This window comes from Labrus bergylta, chromosome 19, assembly GCF_963930695.1.
Source record: "Labrus bergylta chromosome 19, fLabBer1.1, whole genome shotgun sequence".
NCBI classification, from domain to species: Eukaryota; Metazoa; Chordata; class Actinopteri; order Labriformes; family Labridae; genus Labrus; species Labrus bergylta.
In genome coordinates this window covers 13,782,003-13,807,989 of record NC_089213.1, presented here as the reverse complement: position 1 = coordinate 13,807,989, position 25,987 = coordinate 13,782,003, and the positions used below count along the sequence as shown (strand labels likewise).

At 41.5% G+C, this 25,987-nt stretch overlaps 2 protein-coding genes across 3 annotated transcripts; both read right to left on the bottom strand.

Moving 5' to 3' along the window:
- Positions 1–472: 472 nt before the first annotated feature.
- LOC109990890 (SNF-related serine/threonine-protein kinase) lies at positions 473–18,985 on the bottom strand. The gene is made up of 8 exons (XM_020643158.3): positions 18,736–18,985; positions 15,266–15,628; positions 14,207–14,425; positions 12,657–12,903; positions 7,392–7,533; positions 5,340–5,552; positions 4,842–4,976; positions 473–3,273 (listed from the first exon to the last, which is right to left on the bottom strand). The coding sequence occupies exons 2-8, from the start codon at positions 15,386–15,388 to the stop codon at positions 1,962–1,964; spliced, it is 2,391 nt and encodes a 796-aa protein (XP_020498814.2). The 5' UTR covers positions 15,389–15,628; positions 18,736–18,985; the 3' UTR covers positions 473–1,961.
- rpl14 (ribosomal protein L14) lies at positions 16,473–25,667 on the bottom strand. 2 transcript variants are annotated; one of them, XM_065947960.1, is made up of 7 exons: positions 25,612–25,667; positions 24,978–25,079; positions 24,780–24,874; positions 24,139–24,238; positions 23,106–23,159; positions 22,094–22,180; positions 16,473–16,484 (listed from the first exon to the last, which is right to left on the bottom strand). In XM_065947960.1, exons 1-6 carry the CDS (start codon positions 25,612–25,614, stop codon positions 22,121–22,123), a joined length of 414 nt encoding a protein of 137 aa, XP_065804032.1. In that variant the 5' UTR covers positions 25,615–25,667; the 3' UTR covers positions 16,473–16,484; positions 22,094–22,120. The 2 variants fall into 2 exon arrangements, with proteins under 2 accessions (XP_065804032.1, XP_020498828.1); XM_020643172.3 differs by lacking the exon at positions 16,473–16,484 and having other exon boundaries at positions 22,090–22,180.
- Between the last annotated feature and the right edge of the window lie 320 nt (positions 25,668–25,987).

Sequence of the window (25,987 nt, the reverse complement as noted above, 5' to 3'; positions counted from 1 at the left end):
ACAAACGTCAGTTGTCTGACTGAATTACAAAAAAAAAAAAGCATTTATATTTGGCACTTCACGCTACTCTAGCCTCTTTGTTATCCAGCGATAATGCTTGAAGCTGTATATTAAAAAGGTAAAGTTTTTTTTATTTATGAGTTGAGCAATTTTCTGGGTTAGTAGTACATAAAACAAACAAAAATAATTATCATGATAAAACAAAAGAAAACAGCTTTCCCTGTGTGCTATCAAACGAAAGACTCGAGACCGCAAACAAAACATGCTCAGGAGATGAAACAGCAGTGTGCAGAATATAGGTTTTGAAGGTTACTGTACTCATTTTGTGTTGCTTTAGCTTTCAAAACAGACAAAAATACGAAGTCTATAAACATCTGGGTCAACCTTAAAAAGACAAAATGTGTGCTCAAATCAAATGAAAGCAGCCGAGTAAAAGAAACAAAAAGGTCAAGAAACAGACTCCCCGACATCATTCACATCGTTTCATTTTAATAGATCTCTATCATATACATACGGTACAATATGCTCAAGACAGATTTTTATGGCACATCCATTTTTGTTGTACATTTTGCAGTCGCTGGTATTGCTGTGAGGCTACAGTAAAGTGACCAATAGAATCTGTTCCTTAGGTAGATACAGTAGGTGTATTGACCTCAGTGGGTAGGAATAAGGTTGCTACAGCAAAACACATGCACTGTCAGGTTATATATTCCACTAGGGGTGGGTCACACATCCAGTTACACAGACCGATACTTAAAGGGGCGATGTTATTATGTTCTACTGAAGCCCCTTTGTTGTTGTTTCTGTTTTGGGAAAAACGCTACAACAGTGGCTACTGTGATCCTGGAAGACTACTGGATCTACATGGTTTAGGTTCCACCCAGGAAGCATTCATTTTGAATTTATAAAGAACTGCCTTTATGCACAATTATAACGGCCTTAAAGTCTGTTTCCTGGGATGACTTTAAATGTTTGTTTGTTTTTCAGCAACCAAAACACAACTCAAGCTCTTGGGTTCAACCAAAACCTTGGATATCCAGTAGGAGTGAAGGACAATGGTGAAGAAGGATCTAGTATTCAGGTTTCTACTGCAATACAACTTTACTGCCAATACTACAGGTACAGAGTACTGCTAAGAGGTTATTCACATATGTACAGACTCTGCCGTGTAACAGCGCAGAGAGTTGACAAGTGAGTGTGCGTTTTTTTTTCTTTCTGAGTCTGCAGAGCATGTTAAGAGATAGAAAAATAAAACAGTGATAGACTACAATATATTTGTGCCACCATAACACATAAGTGCTGCTGTCCATGGTCACCCTGTTGTTAGTCCTCATTTGAATGAAAACAGTCACGTCACTCTCTCAGTCAGTATAAAAAAACAGATAAAAGGATTGTCTCAAAAAATAATTTAAAAAAATAATGATATTAAAAAAAAACAAAAAAAAAACAGCATAAAGTACAACAAAAGACAACATGTAACATGACACTTGAACTAACCCGCTCATCAAGTTTCCCTTTTATCAGCTTATCAGACAGTGATAAAGGTGGGTGTGTGAATGTGCACAAAGTCTGTAAATACAATAAATAGAAGTGTTAAGAGCAGGGATGTGAGCACCTCCTTTACATGTTTCCATACTTAATGTCTCTTATTTAAAAACACACCAGAAGGTTAAAACGTCCCCGTAGTGTCCCGTTTAATCTGCTGAAAGTGCTTCACATATTTGGCATGGCACCCAGTCTCCTCCTTGGAGACTTGTTTGCGTTTCTAAAAGTGCAAGGGTGGCTTTTGGAATTTCTCTTGGTTATTCACCGTAAGTGTTAAACAATAGGAAACAGCACAAAAGGCAATAACAACGTGAACTCATGAGTCAAAGGCTAAAGCAAAGATGAAAGGAATAAATGTGTAGATGAGGATGGAGGAGTGTGGAGGTGCAGCGGCCGATGGAGCAGCTGTCTGCGCACTAGATGACCTGGCAGCAGCTGTGTGGGGTCGGAGTACAGAGAAGACCCTCCTTGGGGCTTCTGTGGATGTTGACGGACAGAGTTTTGTCGCTCAGAGGCATCTGTAGTACCCGGTTCTTTATGTTCCTGTGGTTCTCCCTGGCCAGGTCCAGTTCTCCCAGCCTCAGGGTGCCCGTGCAGGGGCCCTCCAGCAGTGGGTCTGCCAGCGCGTCTCCCAGCGGGGGCTGAGGGTGGTACAGGTTCCCTCTGGGTGAAGGGCCACCCAGTAGTGAGACCTTATCCAGGCTACCGGTTGAGCCGCCCATGCACATCCTCCACATTGGGCGGTCTTGGGTGTCACCGCCAACAACATTAGTGCTGCCCACACTCCCTCCCCCTCCCCCCCCTGTCAGGTTGTGGAACTGAGAGCTCAGGCACAGGCTCATCAGCTTTAAGCTTTCCACCAGGCCGCTAGCAGCTTTGGCTGTGCCCTTGCCTTGGCCTGAACCTGATCCAGGACTAGCACAGTTGGTAGGGCTGCCCTGCCCTGACCCCCTTGTCTCTCCATCCATTTGCCCTCTTTCACTCTCATTGTCCTGTCCACTTACAATAGCAGAGTCTGGTTTATGGCTTTCAGTGTCATCATCACTCGTCTCTGGACTTGGAGTGAAAGCAGCAACCGGTGCTTTGATACCAACAAGTTTAGGTGAGGACACAAGCGTTAATGGTGACGGTATTCTAGAGTTCAAATTGAGACTGAGGCTGGGTTTGGGTGGGCCAAGTCCAAGCACTTCGCTCTGCTCCTCCTCTTCCACTTCCTCTTTATCCTCCTCATGGATCTGGTTAAGAACAGGCGCACTCATACGGGATGTCAGCCGGTTACCAGAAGCCGATAAGGGTGATGAGGAAGAGGAAGATGAGGCTTTGCAACGAAGCACCACCTGAGCAGGTAGTGTAGAGGGGGATAATTGGTCTTCACAACCTTCTTCCTCCTCATCTTCCTCCACGCTGAAGAGACTGGGACTGCGAGGTTTGCAGGGGCCTACTGAGGTCAGAGAGCCCAGCCTGAGGGGGTTTAAGTGAGGCTTCGCCAGAGGCCGGAGCCCCCTCTCCTGGTTTTGTCGAGCAGGCTGCTGCTGCTGGCTGAGTGTCAGGCTGTTGTTCTCCTGACGCTGGCTGATGTCTAGCAGAGCCGTTTTAGGCCTGGGGCCTTTGTGGAGGCTCTCAGCACTGCGGGCTGGGGACTGTGGCCCTCCAGGGTGGGAGATACCTGGACCTCCCAAGCCATCGCTGACATCCTGATGAACATCAACTCTGGTGGGCCAGGATTGCCTGTGAAGGGTTAAACACAACAACACCAGCTGAAGTGAGCCAAAGACAGAGAAAAGTGCTATGACTGTTAATTCTCACTCCCAGAAGGTTTGTACGATCATAAAATATGTGCTGTCACATAAAAGGTGTGGTTTGCATTATGCAAAAAGTTTGTTAATATTTGAACTTTACAGCCGAAGAATTGCACCCTCAGAAGCTCCGCCCTGCGAATGCTTTGACGAGCATTGCCAGGAAAATTATTGAACGCTACCCCTAATAACAAGCTATGTGGCAGAATCTCGAGCGTGTGGTTAAGGTAGCCTTAATAAGGGAGGTAGCTTTAAATCGCTTACATGCTTCTGATGCCATTCGTTGTAAGCCTGGAGGGAGAGATGCCTGCAGATATCTTTGCAATGCTCAAACACTACCTACAGAATGCTAATTGCCTGGAAATGTGTTGTGTGGAATGCTGAAGCATAGAGATGGCTGAGTCAAGCGTGGCTGAGCATGCAGTCATCAAGCTGTTAAACCTGGTCCTTAACAATGATAAAAGAAAACCGATGCATCATGTTGGCATGTATTGTGAAGAAATATTTTAAGCATGTAGTATACTGTTATGCAACCGAACCAAATTTTTTGTTTAAGCTAAGCTAATATGCCTTCTGAATTCTTCTCTGTATGCACCCCTGTTGAATCCATACAAAAGCCATACTTAAAACACTGTTGAATTTCATCGACGAGTAAACCTTCGGCGTGTTGGTGGGCAGATAATCTAAGTTGTTTTAAGCCAGTTAGCTCACTAGTTTCCCCCTGTTTAAGGTTTTTATGCTAGGCTACCCTCCAGGTGGCTGTAAACTCTTATTTACTTTACACAAAGAGAAAATTGAAATAATATTTTAATCCAACTCTCCAAGAAAAAAATAGTTTTTCCAAGAAAATTGGGGCACTCAAGGTTTATTCTCTGTTAAAACTTTCTAAATTGAAGACCGGAAAATGAAGTCCCTGCATCAGTTGTCTAAAAGCTGGAAATCTGACCGACGGATGAATTTGCATGGTAAGCAAACTTAATCAGTTTAAATAGGCAACATGATAGCTACATGTTGTGTGGTGTCGCAGCACACACCAGGTAGTAAACATGTGTGATTATATTTTTCACATGTTCTGTTTTAGAATCATTTCGTTTAATAGTCAGCTACCGAAAAAGCTTTAAGTGTTGTAATGAATTTCTACAAAGAGTCCTTTTTTGGTCAAATGAGTAAGGCCTGTGTATAGGTAGAATTTGTAGACGTTCTTTTCAATCTCCTCCACATTTTTTGCTTTTAAATCTCTCAATTAGAAGCATATAAACTGTTCAATCTACTTTGTTTCCAGAGACATTTGGTGGTATGTTGCTGACCTGCATCCTCTTATCTATTCTCAGTCCGTCTTCTCGGTCTCTGCTGAAAAAGGCTCCGACTGACCATCTGCTGTCAAGCTTGTCTGCTGTAAGCTGGCAGTATGCAGCGCTGCAGTGCAGATGCAGCATTCTGTCTATCTCGAGTCATGTTTGTGAATGTGTATTTGTTTTTTGTGTGTATGCGCGTGTGTACCTGAACTGGGCCTTGCTGGGGCTGGGCGATCGTGTCTGGCTGTACTGCTCCTTCTCTTGCCTGTCCCTCAGCATCCTCTCAGCCAGCAGGAAGTATGTAGCTGTGATGTGGTTGTACTGATTTGACTCCAGAGCTCTAGGATGACACAAGGTGAAGCAATATAAATTCCAAATCACACAGGTAAACACAGACGCACACACACACACACACACACACACACACACACACACACACACTGAGACAGATGCACACATGTACACACAGATCAGGACAAACCCTGCCGAGAGTCAAAAGGAAGTGACGGGGATGGAGATTTAATTTGACATGGCAACAGCTCAGGATTTACTGCCAGCTGGCTGTTAATGGCAATTAAACTGCTGAGGACACTCAATTACTCTGAAGTTGGACTAGCGGACCGTGGCAAATTTTTCTGAGATTACAAAGGAAAGAATAGCTGCGTGTTCATTTTTTGTGTGTGACTCATGGAAGGACACATACTCGGTGATGGTGTCTCGATCTGCGATGGCCCCAAGCACCATGCGCTGGATGATGGAGCCGTGCTCTTCCTCCGACAGGCTGCGATGCGACACCAATGGGGTGGACAGCTTGGTGGCAGGTGAGGGGTCGACACCTTGAAGCCATTCGTGACCCCCGATTTCATCCAGGGTTGCTCGGTTCTTAGGGTCCCTCTGCAGCATGTGAGCTATAAGACTGGAGGGAGCCAGAGGGGAAATTAGGGTAATGGGAACTACAGAACATCAGGAAAATTATCTTCTTTTATTAAGATACACATCAATATTCCTGCAATATTTGGATAATTAGATCATATTCAGGAGCATGTTTAGAAACATCACATGGCTTTTTTTGTTTTGGCTGTTCATGGTAGCAGCAATAATAACAAGATTCAGGTTGTACACCCTGAAATTTATCCTGAAACTTTAAAAGACTTTATCACTACAATTAGGCAAACGTTGCAGAAACAAGAGCAGTCGCACGTGTAGAAAGGTTAACAAAACTTTTCTGGAAGGGAAAATGAAGGCAAATGGTAATGATTACCCAAACCGTCTGCTGAGTTTCATCACAGTTTACTCACTGACTTCACTTGAACTTTGGCCCACTGTCCCTTTCAGTTTTACCTCCAAATAAAGAGGGTCAAATAAACTGTCTAACTTTTTTGTCATTTGATTTTTTTTTTCCCCATTCATCAGCCCTTTGAGATGTACAATGCTAGTGTTATAGAAACAGAAGCCACAACATTTCCACATAATGGAATTACCATTTTAAAAACCAACATTTTAATGAATGTTTTTAGAAAGCTAAGGTATTCACAGTCACACATCTGATATCAGAGCCAGTGGTTGTGAAGCTTGTATGGAGAAATCCAGCTGAACCAAAGTCATGCTTTTTAAATATATGCAAAGATCAAATCAACACAAAAAAATGACCTGTCAGCAGCTGAAACCAAAGAGCAGGGTTTTCTCAGTTTGCCTTAAATACTTAAAGGGGACATATTGTGAAAACTTCACTTTTACAGTGTTTTTGAACATATATTTGGGTAACCTGAGTGTCTACCAACCCACAGAATATCAAATAAACCCATCCAGTCCTTTGTTTGTGGTCTGCATAAGTCATACAACACATAGAAAAGTGCTCAGTTCCAAATGTGTTCTCCTTGTGATGTCACAGTGGGATTCTGATATCTCCACTCATGGACTCCACCTCCAGCCTAGAGCAAAACTTTTGCGAAGGTCCGCCATTTTTATTCTCGCTAGTGAAGGATTGATGTCTACCGGGAAAACTCAGGGGGGGGCTCATTGCATTTAAAGAGACACACACACCAAAACGGAGCGTTCTGAGAGAGCTGGTTTATACAGGGTCACAAACCTCCTCTGCTGCTTGATTCATGTTATATTTTGAACAAAGCACAGCACAGATGTTTCATTTAGACCACAGGGGACTGTTTGAAAAGGTAGAAAAGGGGTATAATATGTCCTCTTTAAAAACAGTCGAATCCTATATAATTCTGCAAGCGAACTATGCAGCTTTACTATTTGTTTATCAGTCCAGCTACGTTAGGTGTAGCCTGCCTAACTTCACTGGCTAAATAGCTAAATATACGTTGTTTTACTCAAGGCCACAGGGGTGAGTCAACTAGGACCAGTGCCAGAATTTAAAGTTCTCTGTTCAAATGTGCATCAAATACTGAAGTCATGTCCAGAAACAATGCGTTTTTAAGGCCAGAGCCATCCAAAGTGTTCTCAGCACCTATTTGGCCCTGCTCTGCTTTGACGCATCGTTAAACCCTCACAATGTTAAAAATAGAGGGCTGATTTTAAAGGGTGCATTAGATACACTTAACGCTGCACTGCATCTCTGGTGAAGCAGCTGACTGCAGCAGCGAGTGAAAGCAGGACAACGAGGAGGAGCAGAAGAGAGGCCGCTCCTCTCTCTTCTGTCTCTTGTCTTCACACATCTATAAACATGAAATATGCAGTATCTGCAGAGTACTCCGTCCATCCATGTGGTTTTGTGCTTGTGTGTGTTACTCACTCTCGGCATGCATGGGAGATGTGTGGAGGCACTGTGTATTTGCAGTCCATGATCATGGTCAGCGTCTCGCTGTCGTTAGCCTCCTGGAAGGGGGGCTGACCGCACACCAGCATGTAGAGGATAACCCCCAGACTCCAGATATCTGCAGCAATAAATCAAGAATGCAGTCAGTTCATATTTAAAAAATCACTATGAGCTCATAAGAAAAAGTTTAATGTTTTAAGTTTCTAGGCCACAGCAATGTAAAATAACCATGACAGACCAGACGAGTGAAATGCATATGTTGTTTCTGCTTAGTGACCTAGATTACATTAAATAGAAAACAAGAGCTGTCTTCCCCCCCTGTTCAAATGAGGCATAAATAACACTCGATCAAAGCCACTTCTGTAAATATGAACTAGCGTAGGACACATCTGTCAAGCCAAAGACGACACTTTGCACTGCAGCCTGCCGACGGCGTCATGCTCACACACACGCATGCATGCACTCCCACATAAACACTCAGTCCTCGTAAAGTGGGTTAACGTGTTCATCCCCCAAAGCTTCATACAAAGGCTAATTTTATGGAACAGTTCTCTTGTTCCAATCAGAGCCTTTTTAAAAGAGCAACATTTTGCTCTTGGCATTGTATTGCGCTCTGGTCAGCAGGATGGTCCACTGACACACATTCAGCTGTCTGGCTATGAGCAGAGAGACAGTGACATTACAGCTTACAGTTCCTTAGTCAGTCTGTTGACCCCTTTTTTACAACTAGAGCCCGAACTGATTAATCCGCCAGCCGATAACATCGGCGGATATCAGCATATCCAGTCACTATCAGTATCAACTAATTTTATTGCTGACATACGCTGCTATAGACTTACTCACAAGTAAAAAAGCATTTAATTTGAGTTTCATTGTATTTCACTAGCAGTTCTCTGTCACCAGCAGAGTGTGCTATATGGATAACAACAAGCGTTATCACTCTCCAGAGTGTCAAGCAGAGATGCCATACATGCGCAGTTACTTTCCAGTAGAGTGACCATCTTGTCTTCATTATTTATTTAAGTGTTTGATTATTGCATTTGAGGGAGAACACAATAAATGTGAATATCTACTGTATATCTATCTCTACAGATCAAACAAAGATATCAGATATATTTTTTATCTCCCTAATATCGACATCGGTATCAGACCTAAAACTTCCATATCGGCCGTTTTGTGAGAGTGAACCAAAACCCTCAATTTGCTGGTTGTTAATCAAAAACAATGTGCTTAATGACATTAAAAAGCTCATAAAAAATCACAAGTCGTAGTAATAGCTTCTTTCTCTGTTGGTCTGTCACCATGAGCAACAGCTTCAACATTACAGATACTCCTTAGACTAATATTTCATTAAAAAATACTGACAATTGCAGCTTTACATTTCTGATATTTGAGTATTAAAGCTCCAGTGTGGAACTTCCATTGTATGTACATTTGGGAACTCCTGTTGTCAAAGCAGGTCACCTCTCAATCTGTTTTTGTGCAATAAAAAGTATCTCTCACATTCAATCTTTACTGCAGAAAATGTTAGGTGCTGTTTTATATATGTCTGACACCCAGTGGCAGTGATAACAGGCTTTAAAGGGGACATATTATGAAAAAATCCACTTTTACAGTGTTTTTGAACACATATTTGGGTAACCTGAGTGTCTACTGACCCACAAAATGTGAAATAAACCCATCCAGTCCTTTGTTTGTGGTCTGCATGAGTCATACAACACATAGACAAAATGCTCTGTTTCAAATTTGCTCAACTTGTGACATCACAGTGGGATTCTAGTCAAAAATATCCCCTCCCTTCCCCTGATATCTCCACCCATGGACTCCACCTCCAGCCTAGAGCGAAACTTTTGCACAGGTCCGCCATTTTTATTCTCGCTACCGGGAAAACTCAGGGGGGGGGCTCACTGCATTTAAAAAGACACACACACCAAAACAGAGCGTTCTGAGAGAGCTGGTTTATACAGGGTCACAAACCTCCTCTGGTGCCTGATTCATGTTATATTTTTACCAAAGCTCAGCACAGATGTTTCATTTAGACCAAAGGAGACCTTTTCGAAAAGCGGAAAAGGGGTATAATATGTCCTCTTTAAAAGTATCTTTACTGTGGGTGGTGACATTAATAATGTCAATGAAAGTCACGTTTGCTATTGTAGGTCATATAAGGGAATCAGCAGTAATTTAAGTCTGATACTTGACCAGATAAAAACTCCTCATAGGGTCTTTAATATTGAAGTTGAAGTACTATGTGCCTACTGCTGCAGCCGGCATTGAACAAAATAACTGTTAATACGCCACTTATAGATAAAACTTCTCAGGAGGCCAATACAAGTTCTTCTTTTTAAATATAAAACTAACCAGAAATGTAATATACCATGAAGCAGATGACTCCTCTCCTGGGACTGAGCAGCAGACGTAATACAACCACAACATCCCCCTATGATTGTGTAACATGCAGTTGTTTGTTCCACAAAAAAAATGAAGAGCCAAAATAGGTTAATCCCCACCAAACCCTGAGGATATGCCTTCGCATTTCTTCATGTGATTGCATGTTGCCTGGATACACTGGAGATTTCAATCTGGTAAAGTAAATGTGCCAGTTTACTGTGGGTGGTGAGTATTTATTGCTCTGAGGCTGTGAAGGAGCGTATCATGCTGCTGATGGAGGGATCAAACTCTGCTGCAGTCCCCACCACCATCTTACCCCCTAGCCAACGTATCCTAGCAACCATGACCCTGCTCCCTCATTGCTTGCGTCAGCCGTCCCCCGAACTTCCTTCCTCAATAACTTTATTTATAAACCAGATGGTTGGCACATCTCTTGATTGCAGAGTTCACGTCACCGAAACAGAAGCGTCCCTCGAGCTAACCATGCAGGCTACTTATTGATGACAGCTAGCAGTGTAAACATCCCTTTCCTCCATCCTGAACTGCATTTTAACAACCTTTGTTTCCCCAAGATAACCAACAACCACTCCCTTTATGTTTCCACACTGTTAACCCCAAGCTGGTCCGCCAAGTTCACCATCCTGGCCTGCTGATCATTATGTAACATGTTTTTCAAAAAAGATCCTCCACTTGTGCAGGTTCATTATGCACTGATACACTTTAAATTATGCATGTGTCCAGGATATGTTCTTTGTAATTGCTATTAAGTAAGTCTTTTTTTTTTAAGTGCAGCTTGTGCTCCTTGAAGAGGGAGCAGAGATCTATATTTAACTTTCCATTTACTGGAGACAAAAAAAAAAAAAGGAGCGAGCCCACACACTGCACAACATCAGAAAGCAAAAAGAGGCAGGCGTCTTTTCATGGAACTTATTAAGCAATCATCTGCTCCCGACAGAGCACAGAAATGCTTATACCATGTCACAAGTTGTGTATTTGATCCCCAAGATGACTTATGTTTACTCTCTGTTAGCGTTTAGCATGTACTTTCTCCGACAAAGCTTGTCACAATGGGAACTGGGTATATACAATCAGTATTCTTCACAGTTCTTGTACACAATTGACAACTTATTGACAAAATAAACAATAGATTAACCATTGATGAAATTCTTCTTAATTTGGAGGAAATAGCCCTGATAGCCAAGCAAAGGAGAATGATGAGACTTTGGATTCATAATAAAACTGAACTCATATTTTCATTTTTGCAGTTTCGTTTCTTTAACTCTGCTAATCCACTGCTTCTATCAGCTGTAGGACTGAGTTCCGGTGCAACATTTCCCTCTCTTTTTCCGATCATTTTTCATCTAAAAGTATTTGCAGCACTTCCTAAAACAGAGCAAAGAACTCTAAACAGGCCCGACTTGAGACAGCCTATAGTGCGGACAGTCTCTTTATCTCTGCTACAAACTGGGCTGGCTGCCACCTGGCACGTCACCAGCAAACCTCAGCACCTTCAGACTGTCAGCAAGTGCCTTGGCAGCAATGAGATCCCAGGCCATGTTACCTCAAAGCTCCACACGTCAGGCCTGCTGGCCTCCGTTCATCCTGTTCCACATCAAACTGCAATGCTGATAGAATCACACAACATTACCCCGACTGGGCGGATAATCCTCGCAATCAAAACATCATCATCACAGCTGAATGAACAATGGCAGACAGGCAGTACCAACACTCCGCAGGACAGAACACACACACACACACACACACACACACACACACACACACACACACACACACACACACATGTACTGAAAATGCCCACAAATGTCTGGTTTGTCATCTGGGTCAGGCGCTCAGACAAGCTTTACAGGACAGCTGACCTCACTTGTGCATCTACTCACACAGTCACTCAATACAACACATGCAGTACAATTACAGCCACTATTATTACTCCTTTTCAGGACTTGGGAGCAGCTCATATGCCTGGCACAAAAGAGACATAGATAGAGAGTGAAGGCAAACAGGAGAAAATAGCCACTGCAAATCCACTCAGTCAGAAAAATAGAAAATGTTTCTCCCCTGCTCTGACGCAGTGGCCTCTGGGTGAACACATGGGACTACTGATGCTTTTTTTTTCTTCTTCCTGCTATTCTTTTTTTCTTTTGTCCTCTTTTAACGCTTCTTTACCTTTTTCACCCTAAAATCTACACGCCTCTTTTCATTTCCCCCCCCCCCCAGCAGCATTTTAATTTTAAATTTAAGCTGTGGCTCAGGCAGAACTATTCCACTCTCAAAAGAAGGGACAGAGGCACAAATGGGATGCAGCTTGAAGGAAGGATGCGGTGATTCAGCTGAGGAAACACATTTTTGCCTGACTTGATGTCAGATTTTATTGAACACTGAAAGGCTGTAATTTTCAATGAACTTAGCAGGGGACAACAGTCAAATGCAGGTAAAAGACTGCAATTCTTTATATGAAGTTTCACATTACTTTCCTTTTTACAGACAGCCAGGATGGCGTCCACATTCTGAACTTTGAGCATTTCCTCTCCTCTTATCAGCAGGCTAATAAAGCTACATGGGTCCGTCCAAAGTACTGTAGGTCATATTGTGTAGTCGAAGTGCAAGCGGCGCTATCAGTAGGTCTGCAGATAGAGAACCTGTGAACGTAATAGCGTAGCTTAACCTGGCTAATATATGGTGGAGGACAGACTGAGCCTGCTGGACTTCGGACTTGGAAATTGTCCCATCTCAATAAAGATAAATGCTTCAAGAACTACCCAACAAATTATCAGCAAAGATATCTTCCCCGCAACTTAACCCAGAACTCACTCTTGTGCATTTCTGTCAACTTACCCACAGCAGGAGCGTCATACTCGTCCCCCAGCAGTATTTCAGGAGCCGAGTAGGCCAGTGAGCCACAGGAGGTGTTGAGAGTTTTCCCAGGCTGAAAGCGGTTACTGAAGCCAAAGTCAGTTAGCTTGACGACACCTTGCTTCTCAAAAAACACCACATTCTCTGGCTTCAGGTCTCTGTGCACCACGTGCAGCCGGTGGCAGTATGAGATGGCGTGGACAATTTGGGCAAAGAAACATTTGGCCACCTTGAGCAGGAAAGACAATAAAAGTAATCAATGGAAATGGAAATGAGTTAGAGTCTTATTTGAGAGTTTGGAAGAAAGCTAACACAAGATGGACAACTATACAGACATCCTTTAAACCCTCTGGCCAATTTGAACTGCCTCTGTTTGGCTTGTGAAATGAACACCAACGAAACATGCTTACTGCATACTTGCTTGTCAATAAGCTTTCCTAGGTTATTTAAGACACACTAAAGCATTACTTAGACCGGTGGTTCTCAACTCGTGTAGCCTCAGGAACCACCACTGACTCCTCCATGAGAAATCATGACCCAAATTTCTGATATTTTACAACTAATCAGATTTATTTAATGAAAAATTGTTCAGTAGATGTTATAAAATGTGATGGAGGCAAGAAACTGAACACATCAAACAAGTTTAAAAAGTGCTCTGTAGACTTTTTTTGACACCATTTTTATCCCAGGTACAGAAAACAGCTTTGCGACCCAATTTTTTGGTCCCAACCCACCAGTTGAGAACCAGTGACTTGAGACAATTCAGGGAATACGCGTCTTAAAGTTTCATTTATTTCCATTCTATATGAAGCCGCGGCTTGCAGCCAGTTAGCTTGACATAGAAATGGGAGAAGAAGCAGGAGGAAGCAGCTGGCTTGCCTTTCTCTTGAGAAAAACAAGGTCAACTTTGAAACAAGATTTTTTTAATATAAATCTACTCTGCACATGAGTGCTGATTGGCAGGTTTCTGTCATCTTTGGAAATAGCGAAGCTAAAAGTTTCCCCATTTTTTGCAGCTTCTCTTCAGAGCGATGCTAAGTTGCTAACTGTCTCTGGTGTAAGCACATACTTAGTGGGCAGAAATGATGGTATCGATTTTCTCTTCCACTTTTCAAAAAGAACCTGAGTCATCGTGATCATTGTGAAATAAACATCAGAGAGGCTATGATAAAAGCATCTTCTGCTAAAGAATTGTGGATTTCTCATCTTTTTCTGTTCTGTTCAACATACTTTTTTTGCTTATTGCTCTTTTGAACAGTTAGTTTTCCTTCTACAAATGCCTTGTTACAAGTTTCACTGTCTCACAGAGTTTACCTCCGAGTGTCTGCGGTATGTTAACTTCAGAACCAGCATCTGATACTTTTACTAATTTTGGTTACACCAGTCTAGTGGTGCACGATTTAACAATAATATGACCCTTCAAGAATCTATTTTTATTTCTTATCTCCTATGTAGGATGAACCCTCACCTAACAGCTGAAGGCTTGAATCCACGCTACTGAATTCCACTCCCCTTCCCGCAATCCCCCTCACCTCTTCAGTGAGTCCTCCGTCATGCTTCATGATGCAGTCGTACATGTCTCCTCCGTCTCCCAGCTCCAGGATGAGGTAGAGCTTTGTGGCCGTGTCGATGACTTCGTACAGGCGCACCACGTTGGGGTGCTGCACCATCTTCATGCACCGCACCTCCTGGAAAAGGTGTCCCCGTGCCACCGGGTCCAGCTTAGTCTTGTCTATCACCTTCACGGCAACCTAGAAGAGCAGCATGATGAGGACGAGTGATAGGTGGTAAATGGACTTGAGCTTGTATAGCGCTTTTCTGGTCTTCTGACTACTCAAAAAGCGCTTTTACACTCAAGGGGCTAGGGGGCGCTCTAGCTCCATTACAAATCTGTCTAGCCCCAGCTAAGCCTCCTCACGTATGTTTGATTTTATTTGAAAAAAAATAAATGAGACAACTTAAAAAGTAGCTATGAATTGATGAAAATCGACTATTCATAGCATCCCAATACATTAGTAAAGCTCCCCCTCAGTACCAGTCCCTGTTTACACAACATGTCACACCAACACATTCACGCCCATTCACAAACCGATGGCAGTGGATGCTATGTAGTAAGATTCAGGGTTAAGTGTCTTGCCCAAGGACGCATCGGAAATGTTCCTGCAGGAGATGGGGATCGAACCCTCGACCTTCCGGTTGAGAAACGACAACTCTGCTAACTAAGCCACAGCTGATTGTAAGATGAAAGACAACTATCAGCAACAACCTTTCCAAACGGCAGAGGTTGTTTCCACTTGGAATTAAAACCCATAATTACTGATTGCAGATTCTTCAGATAATTTCATTACAAATATTCACTGTTTAGCCTTGTCAAGTTGCCGTTTCAACACCGAGCCCATCATGTTATACATCGTACTAAAACAATCACAAAGTTTACGCAATATGTGGTCAAGTGTTACTAGTCACCCTTCTTTGGAATGTATGTCTGTGGGGGAGAGGCTGTCGTCTATAAAAAGGCAACTAAAGTATGAGGAAGCCCAGTCATTGGCATCAGAACATTCCACTGCAAGTACAGACATGAACAAGCGTACCTTTTCCCCCGTGAAAACATGTCGCGCCAGTTTGACCACAGCAAAGTGTCCACGGCCCAGCGTCTTGTCCAGATCATACAGCCCGGCGATTTTCCCGTCATGATGACGTTTGAGCCCCGCCATTGTTGTCAGTGGACAGGGAGGGAGGAGCTTCCTTTTTTGTGCGCCTGCTGACCTCTGATCAGTTCTCCATGTTCTTGTAAGAAGGTAAAACGTTTAGTTGTTCTGTTGCCAAAAGTCCAGCTTTGTATGTCGACGAGTCCCAACTTGATGGTTACTGAAAATATCCACAGAGCTTTTTCTTTTTTGTTTTTCTTCTGCAATGCCGCTGCTTCTTCTCAATTCAGTCCCATCCTCTGTGATCTGAGAATGACAAGGGTACAACACATTAAAGGGAACTCTTCGCATACTCATCTTCACGATGCATCACGTCAGTAAACAGATTCAGTGCGTCGGAGGAAATCCTGCTAAACCTTCAGTCATGAACCTGTCTGATAAACTGTTATTACATAAACTGCCTTATCTGCATGTGAGTGCATCATTAAACAATCGAATTATATAAGCAGGTGTAGTATGCACATGTAAGCACATTAACATTTGGAATGACAACTAAATAAGAGGTCGAGTCTGATGGATATTGATTGGCATTTGCTTATGAACTAAATTACTGGATACATTTTTTTTAAATGTGACCAGTTTTGGATGTTCGATGAAAATTCAGAGATGGCAAAAATGCCTCAAGGGTGATCATGAATGATTGAACAAATGTTTTGAGACTTCAGCAAATAGTTAAGATCTTTCAATTTGTAAAGAATCAGTGGATTAATTAACTGACTGACATTGTCACGCCATAGAATCACGGAGCCATGGACAGACATCTCTACTGTGTTTTAAGTATTTTATTTAACTCCAATGATCTGTTGTAATTGAAATAAAGAAAGTTTCCAATTTTTTTTTTTTTTTTTTTTTTGGAGAATCTGGTATAAAGCAGCTTTGGGAAAGGGAAGATACAAAATGGTAGTGTTAAGATTTGGGGCGTATTGTTAATTTATCTGTTGTTCTTTTATTCACTTACAGATTGTTTTTTTTGTTTTTTTTGGTCTATACATTTTCAAACAAAGTGACACTGCATTTGCTTTGTCTGTTTTGTGAGACACAGTCAAAAAGCAACAAAAAAAACACCTCACAATTGTATCATATAGCCTTGTTTTTTTTAACATTTAACATTTTTTGGGGGCATTTTTCATGATTAAATATGTCATCAAAATGATTACTGATTCACTGTATATTCATTTAGCTATCAATACATCTGACTTCACTTTTTTCTTAACTTCTTGGTAAGTGATTTTTCCCCTGTTTCAATCCTCTTTTAAAGCTGTTTGGATTTTCTTTCATTATCAATGTTCTTCCCTTCAGGGCTGAAAAAAGATACTTCACTAGTTTATCCTGGATGCCACTGTGCTCACATGGCTGACCCTCTGCTGTGTTCACCAGACGTTACTGTCGTCACTGCACGTGGCTTCATAGCCCTGATTACGAAACAACGCCTCCAGGGGAGGCATGGCATTCCTCTCCCAGGAATCTACCTGCTTGCCAACAGCACAGACAAACGACAAACAAAACAAAAAAACCACACAATCCACAGGCACAGAACATTCCAGCGAGGTGATATTTGCCTAGGTGTGCCCCACTTACCTGCCACACTTAGACAACAGGAAACCAAATAACTGTTGCCAGGGGAACACACCTAGATGCAGTTCGATAAAGAGATTAAAAGCCCACCATTTTGCTGTCCATACTTAAACGACACTTTGAAAGCCTAAAAAGCTCTTATTTTTTTTAATTTATTTTTTTTATGTGATCTTCAGTTAGAGACGATTGTACCTGTGAGAAAAGAGTGAGTCATTTTTCTTATAATAGGAGGCTGACATCTCAATCTGTCTCTGCTCTGTCTCGCTCTCTTGCGCACAAACAGAGACACGAAAGTCATCTGAATTACACTGAAGTCTTCGCCTCACACTCACAACATCGAAGTGTTGATATAAAAAAAAAATAAAAGCCATAAATTAAGACACACGGAAACAAACACACACAGTGCAAACTTGCAGACAGCTCTACTCGCTACTTAGACTGACAGGGCAGGTTCGATGAGACCAAAGTCTAGTCTAGTCATGAAGCGTGGTCAAACAGGGGTTTGCTTGCTTAAATCTAAACCTCCTTTTTTACCTTACGCGAGTGTTTGTGTGATCACTTGATTGGTGTAAAGGGATGTGCAAAATTACAAGGTTCCAAATTGCATTTGCTGTGAAAAACTGTTCGGTATGTTGATGGCCAAGGAGTCCTCAGACCTGTCACACTGCAGTCATGAACACTTCAAGGTTGTGTAACTGTTCAAGGTGCTGGGGTGTATTGATTTACTAGGCAGTAGTGCTTGTGTACACAGAAACACATATATGAGGTCAAGGACCTGTTACGATAACCGCTCCACTCTAAAAGCCCGGAATGTAAGAGATATGAACGGGCGTTATCAAGGCTCTGTTAAACTGGAAAATCACTGACCAAATTCTCCTGATTAAGATGACACTGTGTTTCAAAGATACCAAAGTTAGTATTATAGCAAACATTCATTTTGTCTGCAATTAAAATTCTCCCTTCATGTAGAAGTGTTTGGTAGCCTTCGATAAGACAAGGGTTTCTAACAGTTGAGGATATGTGACCACTTAAACCAGTTCTTATCAATTCAGCCTAATAAGCCGCCTTAAAGATTATCTTAAACACGCCTTCCAATTACCCCAAATAAAAAAATAAAAAAAAAGCAAAGGTTGGAGGAAAGCCTGCAACATATTAGCATCATTGTGGTCCTGCTGACCTGTGTTTATAATCTCAAGTGCACTTTCAATCCCTTCAAGGGGTCCCAAGACATGATGAAAACCAGTCCACTGTAAAGGAATATTTCTGGGATTGAATGGAAATATTTCTGGAATTGAATGTACATCACTTCAGGATATTATAGTGAGACCACTAGATGTTTACTTTGTACGCAGTTATTGTTGGACTAGCCTATAATAAGGATGGGACACCATTAGGAAGTCACTGTAATCTCGCTTGTGTAGTGCCACATGGACACTTTAAGAAGCCTATATCAATCATATTAAAGGATTGTTGTGTTCATGCAGTGCTGACCAGTCTACACCAATTGCATTTCTCTGCATAAGCGCTGCTGCACACCCCCCTCCACTGTCAACATGCCTGCTGGCCGCATCCACAATAACATGACAGTGCAGAGCAGCCTGCGCCAACAGCACACAAGGTCCGGACAGCACCATAACATGCACCTCGAAGGATGCGCATTAGAGTAAAAGTCCCCCCCTGCTGAAATCTGACGGAGCCCGGCTGATAAGTTGACACACATTAGGCTACTACGCGGGCCCACACCATCAGCCTGCAAGCACTACATCAGTCCTACTTACCAGAGAGGAATCTGAAGCAGCGCCACTCGTCCTATTTGTTCCCTTTTAAAGCTGCTGGGAGGGTGCAGGGCTCTGGGCGGTGAGCGGCGGGTCTCTCAACGAGGCTGAAATCCTCCGGAGTCTCGTTAAACACGCAGCTGGCACCTTGTGACAGCGACCCGGCCGAAGGTATTTCCAATGAGTGCCCGAGAAAGTCTGTCACACTGTCAACTCTCAGCCTCCCTCTTTCTCTCTCTTGCGCTTTCAAATGCGTCAAACATGCAGCTGTAGCAGGAAATAACAGGATGTTTGCCTTTCAACATAAAAGCATAGACTTAGCTTTTAGTGACTAAAATGTAGGCCTACCTATTAGCTGTAAGGTGATGTGATGCTTTTGTTTGTTATTTAAACAGTTTTAAAAATGAGTAAGTTGTTGACTTTGGTACTTTAACACCGAGTAAGTTAAAGAGGAAGTCATTTGTGGTGAGTTAAAAGTAAGTAAGTTAAAATGTTATTATAATACATCTTGTTTCTTGTTTTACGTGTTTTAACCTTCATGTTTTTTGTAAATTAAACACATTTACAGATAGGCCTTTTTATCCACTCAGTGTGCGAACATTTTACTCGTTTTCTAAATATTTTGGTCCTTTATTTTAAAGGCTGGGGGGGAAATTGACATTTCTTTGAGGATAAAATAAGAGTATTTTTTAACAATGTTTAAAAATGTCTTTAAAAATTTCATCAATGTCTAACAATTACAAGGATTTAGCTATGAAAAAGCGTTTGAATTCTCGAACTTGAACTTTTTGACAAATTTTCAATTCCACTTCCACAAGTTACATGTATTTGTTCAGGCAATGAACAATGGCCACAATGTTAAGTCATTATTTCTTCAAGATCATTGAAAATGTCCGGATCAGATTCACTGTAGCACTATAATGCCATAAGGGATATAAAATTGATTTGCTTTATGTGACATGCTTTTATTTTGAAGGAAAATGTAACTGTTTCCGGTTTGGTTCCTAGTTGTTGACAGCTCTATTATCACTGCGCATCGGTGCCATTCATCTCTGACGTCAGAACTACGCTAATAGAGAAGCGTGTTTATCAGGCCCCATGACAATAACACACAATGTTCCTTGTATTACACATATTTGCCCGACATGTGTTCGTCTTTGGACCTTACTTTAAGGCCTTTCATACAAAAAAAATACAAAAAAACAGTTGTTGGGGATGAAAGATAAATTGGTTTGTGTGCACAGCTCAGGCTAGAAAAGAACAATGGGCCATTATCAGCTTCTACAGCTTAGGCCTAAATCTACAGACAATCAAGCAAGCTCACAGACTGCTTAGTACACCCCCACCCATCCACCACCTCATTTCTGGAGCTACCAGGGAGGAATGGTGAAGTGGTCTGTCCGGAGGTGTGATGGCATGGACTGTATTCCTGCTCTCTCTCTCTCCACACAACCAGCTGGGCAACGTTCAAGTGTCTTGTTATGTAATATTTACAAGCTTCTCTCTGATATGAGAGGCACAGCCTGTTTGGCGCTCTGCTGGTTCTGAGCTGCAAGCTGCGTGTGCTCTATTTGAAATATGTTTTAATCATTTGTTTCAAGTGAAGATAGAGGTACCCCTACTGTTTGGTTGTAAATCTTAAGATAGCCTACATCAGTGGTTGCTTTTTTTTTTCTTCTTTTTTTTTTTTAACTGTTTAAAACTGTTTTATGTAGTTCACACTCTATGGAGGATTTATGACTGCGTTCAAAAGACTCCCATCAACCGTGAACCCTGAAAATGGACCTATTCGTGCAAAAATAAAAAGGGCAAGGGTCCATTAGTATGTCACACTGCCATCTGGTGGATGTGTCAATGAAATGTCCATGCACAAGAAACTACTACTTGTTTTTTTTTTTAAATGCTCTCTATAAAATAATTCCCCTCCTTGTTCAAATAAAAAAAAAAAACACACACTCCGTTGAAATGGTGCCAGATATGTGGTTACAGTCAATTAAGTGGATTCTAAATAAATCCGAAATTCTGATCAATATACTTTAAGTCACAGGCCAAAGACGGACCTGGTAGAGCAAAGTTGTTAAATATAATTATCACATTTAGTAAAATTCAAGAGCAAAAGTCTACTGGATATTCTGGGAGCTGCACAGGGTTACAGAAACCATTAAAGTGATTTGTATTCTAAAACCTGTATATGAAATTATATCATGTTAAAATTTCAAAGGGCATTAGGTGGGGCAACAGTAAGTGTATTTACATTTCTGTTTCTTCTTTTAAACTTGCTGTGAGCACAAACTATTAGGCTTCCTGCTTGTTGAACAGAAATCCCTCACATCTGTAAGTGGAGAGGTCTACTTCCACTACACCAGCAGAGAAGCACCTGGGCCTGTATTCACAAACATTCTGAGAATCCTCTCAGAGCTCCTAACTTAGCTTTACAAAAAATCCTAGCAAGGATATGTTAGCCTAGGAGTGATTTAGGAACATTCTTAGAGCAACTCTAAGGAAAGGAAGAGACAACTTGTATTTTATTGAGGTGTGGTTGACCCCGTTGCTAGGTTTGACCATTTTTTTTCCAGCTGTGATTGTTCTTTTAGAAGAAAGTCAAACAGAATCTAGTCAGAAATGGTGTAATTATAAACACTATGAAATAGTATGTGTAATAATTTGTAACTCATACTGCAAACATATATAGCCTACAAGATGTTTAAAATCACATGCCCACGTGTTTAGCAGCTTCTTCTCAAGTTATTTCAGCATGTGAAGAGGTGTTATTAGGAATGCACCTGTAGAGGAAACCACATGTAGAGAAACCCCAAATGCAGGACTCCCTTTGTACTGAAATAAGTCATCGACGGATTGAACTGTCAGCTCAAATCCTTTGTGTCTGTTTGGCCCAGCTATGATTCAATATTCTTCATGCAGTGGTTGCAGAACATTTCATTTCTCTCCTCAGCTTGAGAAACTTTTAATCCTGTTAGAAGTCCTCCTCACTACTCCTAACAGAGTTATACCTTAGGAGCTCTCATTAGTGCCAAGATGCTATATGAATAACTTTCATCTTTACCAGGATCTAGTCTGAACTTTTAGGAGAAACTCTTAGAAAATGTCCTGACTCAGAATTTGGTGAGTACTTTGTGAGTAACTTGCATGCTCCTGGGCCCTGAATGAAACAACCAACTTCAGACTACATGCAGCACGGTGAACACAACTGCAGACATTATGAAACATGCGTTACATAAAATTTGTATTTCCATTCATTACGTGTGTTCATGATGATACATTACACCATAAGTGAAATTTTTTTCTACATAAGCCTCGATATGTTGCCGAGTGGACAAAGAAGAGAAGACACTGATGAACAGTAAACAGATTTATTTAGTAAAACTGTTCACTTCTTTGCTGCCTCCTTCTGCAGCTTCTTCACCTCGTGCTTGATGATCTTGTTCCTCTGTGGATTAAAAGAATAAATGTATTAATTAAGAAACTGTATATAGACTAATAAACCATTTAAAATTAAGCATCATTAAAAGCAGGTTATGCTGCAGCTTGAATGTTTTTTTAAATCACTTTATATTTGCAGCCCACAAGTAATAATTGGACAACCACATTATCTTTTGTCAATGCGTACCCACTGGCACAATTAAATCCTACTGACCCCTCATTAATTTCTATTTGCTGTATCTGTCTAGTCAACCATTTGTGAAAAGGCTCCAATGCTATTCAACACAGCAGTCTATAACCAGATTAAAAAAAAGTCTGCCTCAGCAAGCAAGACAGGAAGTATTTTTGCATCCATATATTTCAGAAATGGCCTCAAGAGGCAATCAACAATATTTATGTAAGAAATCCACCCCTATCAATCTAAGCGTCTTTTACAGCGCCTGAGCTAAAAACTATACAGAGAGCAGGGTCCTAAGTGACACCTGCCAAGCGCCAAATGTGGGTAGATTTCCCATCTGGCAAGTGCTTTCCTTGCAGAGGGGCTATCTGCCACATGGCAGTTACATGTCTGAACAATACTAGTACGTATAAAATGTCTTTTTGTAAAGCTGCTGCTTCTCTCTCCTGCGTTTGACAGACTGTTGTGGGGGCGCTCTGATGTGACACATTGGCCGGTACAAATGCATCTGCAGCAGTGGGACGCTAGTTTGTTTAGAAATGTGTGGCTGAATCAGCTAATTCACTGGAAAAATGATTAATGGCAGCGTCCATTTCTGGTGAAGTTTTTTTTTAACTGAAAAATACAGAACCTTGGGAAAAAAAAAAATCAGTAGTCTTAGAAGTATTTTCCTACTAAAGAGTTATGGTTATGTAGTGTTATTGGCCTACTGCTCTAGCATTTAAGAACCTGCTAAATTATGTGATTTACTTACCATCCTCTTGGCCTTCATCACCTTGAAGCGGTCAAAGTCCGACATTTTGGCTCTCTGCAAGAAAACCACAAGAATACAATGAGGGAAACAACCAGAGCACACTTTTCCTGACAGTTAAATTCTAAATACAGTTAAATTTAATGACATAAATTGGTAGTACTTTGAACTATATCAGTTCTATTTTGTCTATACCTAACTGCAGTACAGATACACGTGTTCAGAGGTGAGAAAACTGTTTTGAGGAAGTGCAGTAAGCGTCTCAGACTTTCTCCACTTTGAAGTCACCAGGAAAGGAAAATGTAGACTGCATCCAATAGTTAACATTTTTCTCAAATTACCTGCATCATGTATTTAGTGTGGTTTCCCCAATTTACTTAATATATCACACAAAACATGTCATGTGCTGTCAGTATGAGCTAAATAATCATCAGTATAGAGCCAAACACACTTTGTGCAGTGTCTCCCCTCCCACTCCCGGACCTCCCAGAGCAAACAACCAAAAAAATGTTTGATGAAATGCCATCATTGTGGGATTCTTGAGACGCTTCGACAATTGACTTTTCTGAACCTTTCCGCCCCATTGACAGGGTAGTCAGCTTTTTATGAAAGCTACAACACAGGGAAACCCTCTGCCAAATCTTATGAAGAATTGTAATTCTACCTACAGTTTTGTTACTACTGATCCTATATTCAGGGGTGCAAACTCTTGGATCCAAACCTCCTAGGGGGGGTCCGGCCAACATTCATTTCTACAACATTTACATCAACAGCGAGGCGCAACAGACCCATCTGCAACAGGCAAGTATCTTCATCTTCACACAATTAACTACATCACCACCTTCAGCTACTTTGACAACAACCAAAGTCATTGAAGGTTTGTAAATATTTCCTGTGTAATTAGCCATGCATGTAATATCTGTCTGCCTGTTTCACCCATATTGAAAACACCAGGTGTACTATTGTCAGTAAACACATTGACAATGATGACCTGCTGTTTCATTAATATTTTTATATTGACAAACTTTGCTTTTACCTTCTGTTTTGCCTCGATCTTCTTGGCCCAGCTGCTTTGAGCCCACTTCTCATTGACTCCGGCCTTCTCCCAGGCTCTCCTCACAAACTTCTGGCGAGCACTGTGAACAATTACATGCAGTAAGTAGGAATGATAGAAGAATCTCCATCATTTAATGAAACTACACCAATCTTTCATAGAAGAAGTTGACACCATATTCCTCCCTGCACTTTAAGGTCCATTATTTGGGGATATGATCACAGTCATAGGTTTCATTTCTTAACACAAGATCTCCGTCATTCACGGTGGCATGAACATGCACTTACATTTCTTAAGCCCAAACACTAACCAGTCTAAGCTTACAATGAAAGACAACTCTAAACATTTTCTGCAGTTCATTGTCATTTAAGGATGAGTTGCTTTTAATGACAAAACAGAACAGTTTGTATACATGAACATCTTTTAACTGCTTTAGACTAATACAGTACACATGGTGTTTCCAGTAATACACAAGTTGTTTTCAGCATCAGTCAGATCTTGTGAGGGGCTAAATGTAAGGGAAACCCCTTACTTATCTACTCAATTAAGCCATGAAAATGCATCCCATGTGTGGAATCTTTCATAAGATAATTGAGATTTGATCCCTGCAAGCAAACACCCACCTGTGGGGTACTTTGATGACGTAGTCTGTGAGCTGCATGCACTTGAAGGGCATCGATTGCCTCTTCACGCCGGTGCATGGGCCATCAACAAGAGCCTGAAAAGACCAGGACACATCATCACATTGTTACCGAAAAGTCAAAAAAAAAAAAAAAAAAGTTGAAAACTGATTATCCGACAACACATGGAAGGCAACTGACCCTGTTTTGGTCAATAACATCTACGATGGCCACCAGCTTGCCAGCATGGGGTCCGAAAGAGATGTAGGCAACACGGCCGATCTCAACGAAGCGCTTGAACACCTGAAGAAAAACAACAATAGACAGTTATAAAAAGACACTTACCTACCGTGAATACACACAGCAACTCAAAAAAGGCTTAACAGTTTTGAATACAGCCGGCTATAAAACACCGTAGCGTGAGCGCTGAAAAGCCACAGCTAACACGCAAGCTTCGACTAGCTAGCATTAACTAGCATACTGTTTATGATATCTCCCGGCCAAAGGGATTAAAACGGAACGAATTGAAATTAATTTAAGACAAAATCTATTAAAATTAAGCAACTTCTTGAAAGCATTGTCGAGTATGTTCCGCAGGGGCCTTGCTCCCCTAACCGAGCAGTCATCGGCCCCAAGCCTCATGGACCACGTTGTTGTACGGGGGACAGCCGACACACCGTAAAACTCAAAATATATTAACATTCACTTATTCAACACGTCGTATATACGCTTGTTAATGTGTTAACTACACTAACGACACCGTTTGACCCAGAATGATAACATATATTCAGAGGAATTCGACTTAGAAATTCTAAAACTCTCATGGCGAACTAACCATGATGGAAGTCGCGGAGCAGAAAGGACTTCAGAGCTTCCGTTTACCGACATACTACTTCCGTTTATTTACGCAGGCGCATTGGGCGAATAAATCTTACACCTTTCTTAATCGCTTTTAAAATCTTAATCCTGCTGCAATTCTTAATAAAACTTTGGCTGTTTACAAGAGTAATCAAAATGAGTGACGCGGAAATTAACGCACCTGTCAATCAAAGTGAAACGGAGAAAAGACCGGTTAAACTTACCGTAGAAGCATTGGAGACAAAAATAATGTCAAATCAAAAGGAAAGAAATTACAAGGTAAAGAAACTTCACAAATTAATAAAGGAAGTGGAACAACTGGTGCTTTCAAACAAAACTGTTTCTGAAGTGGA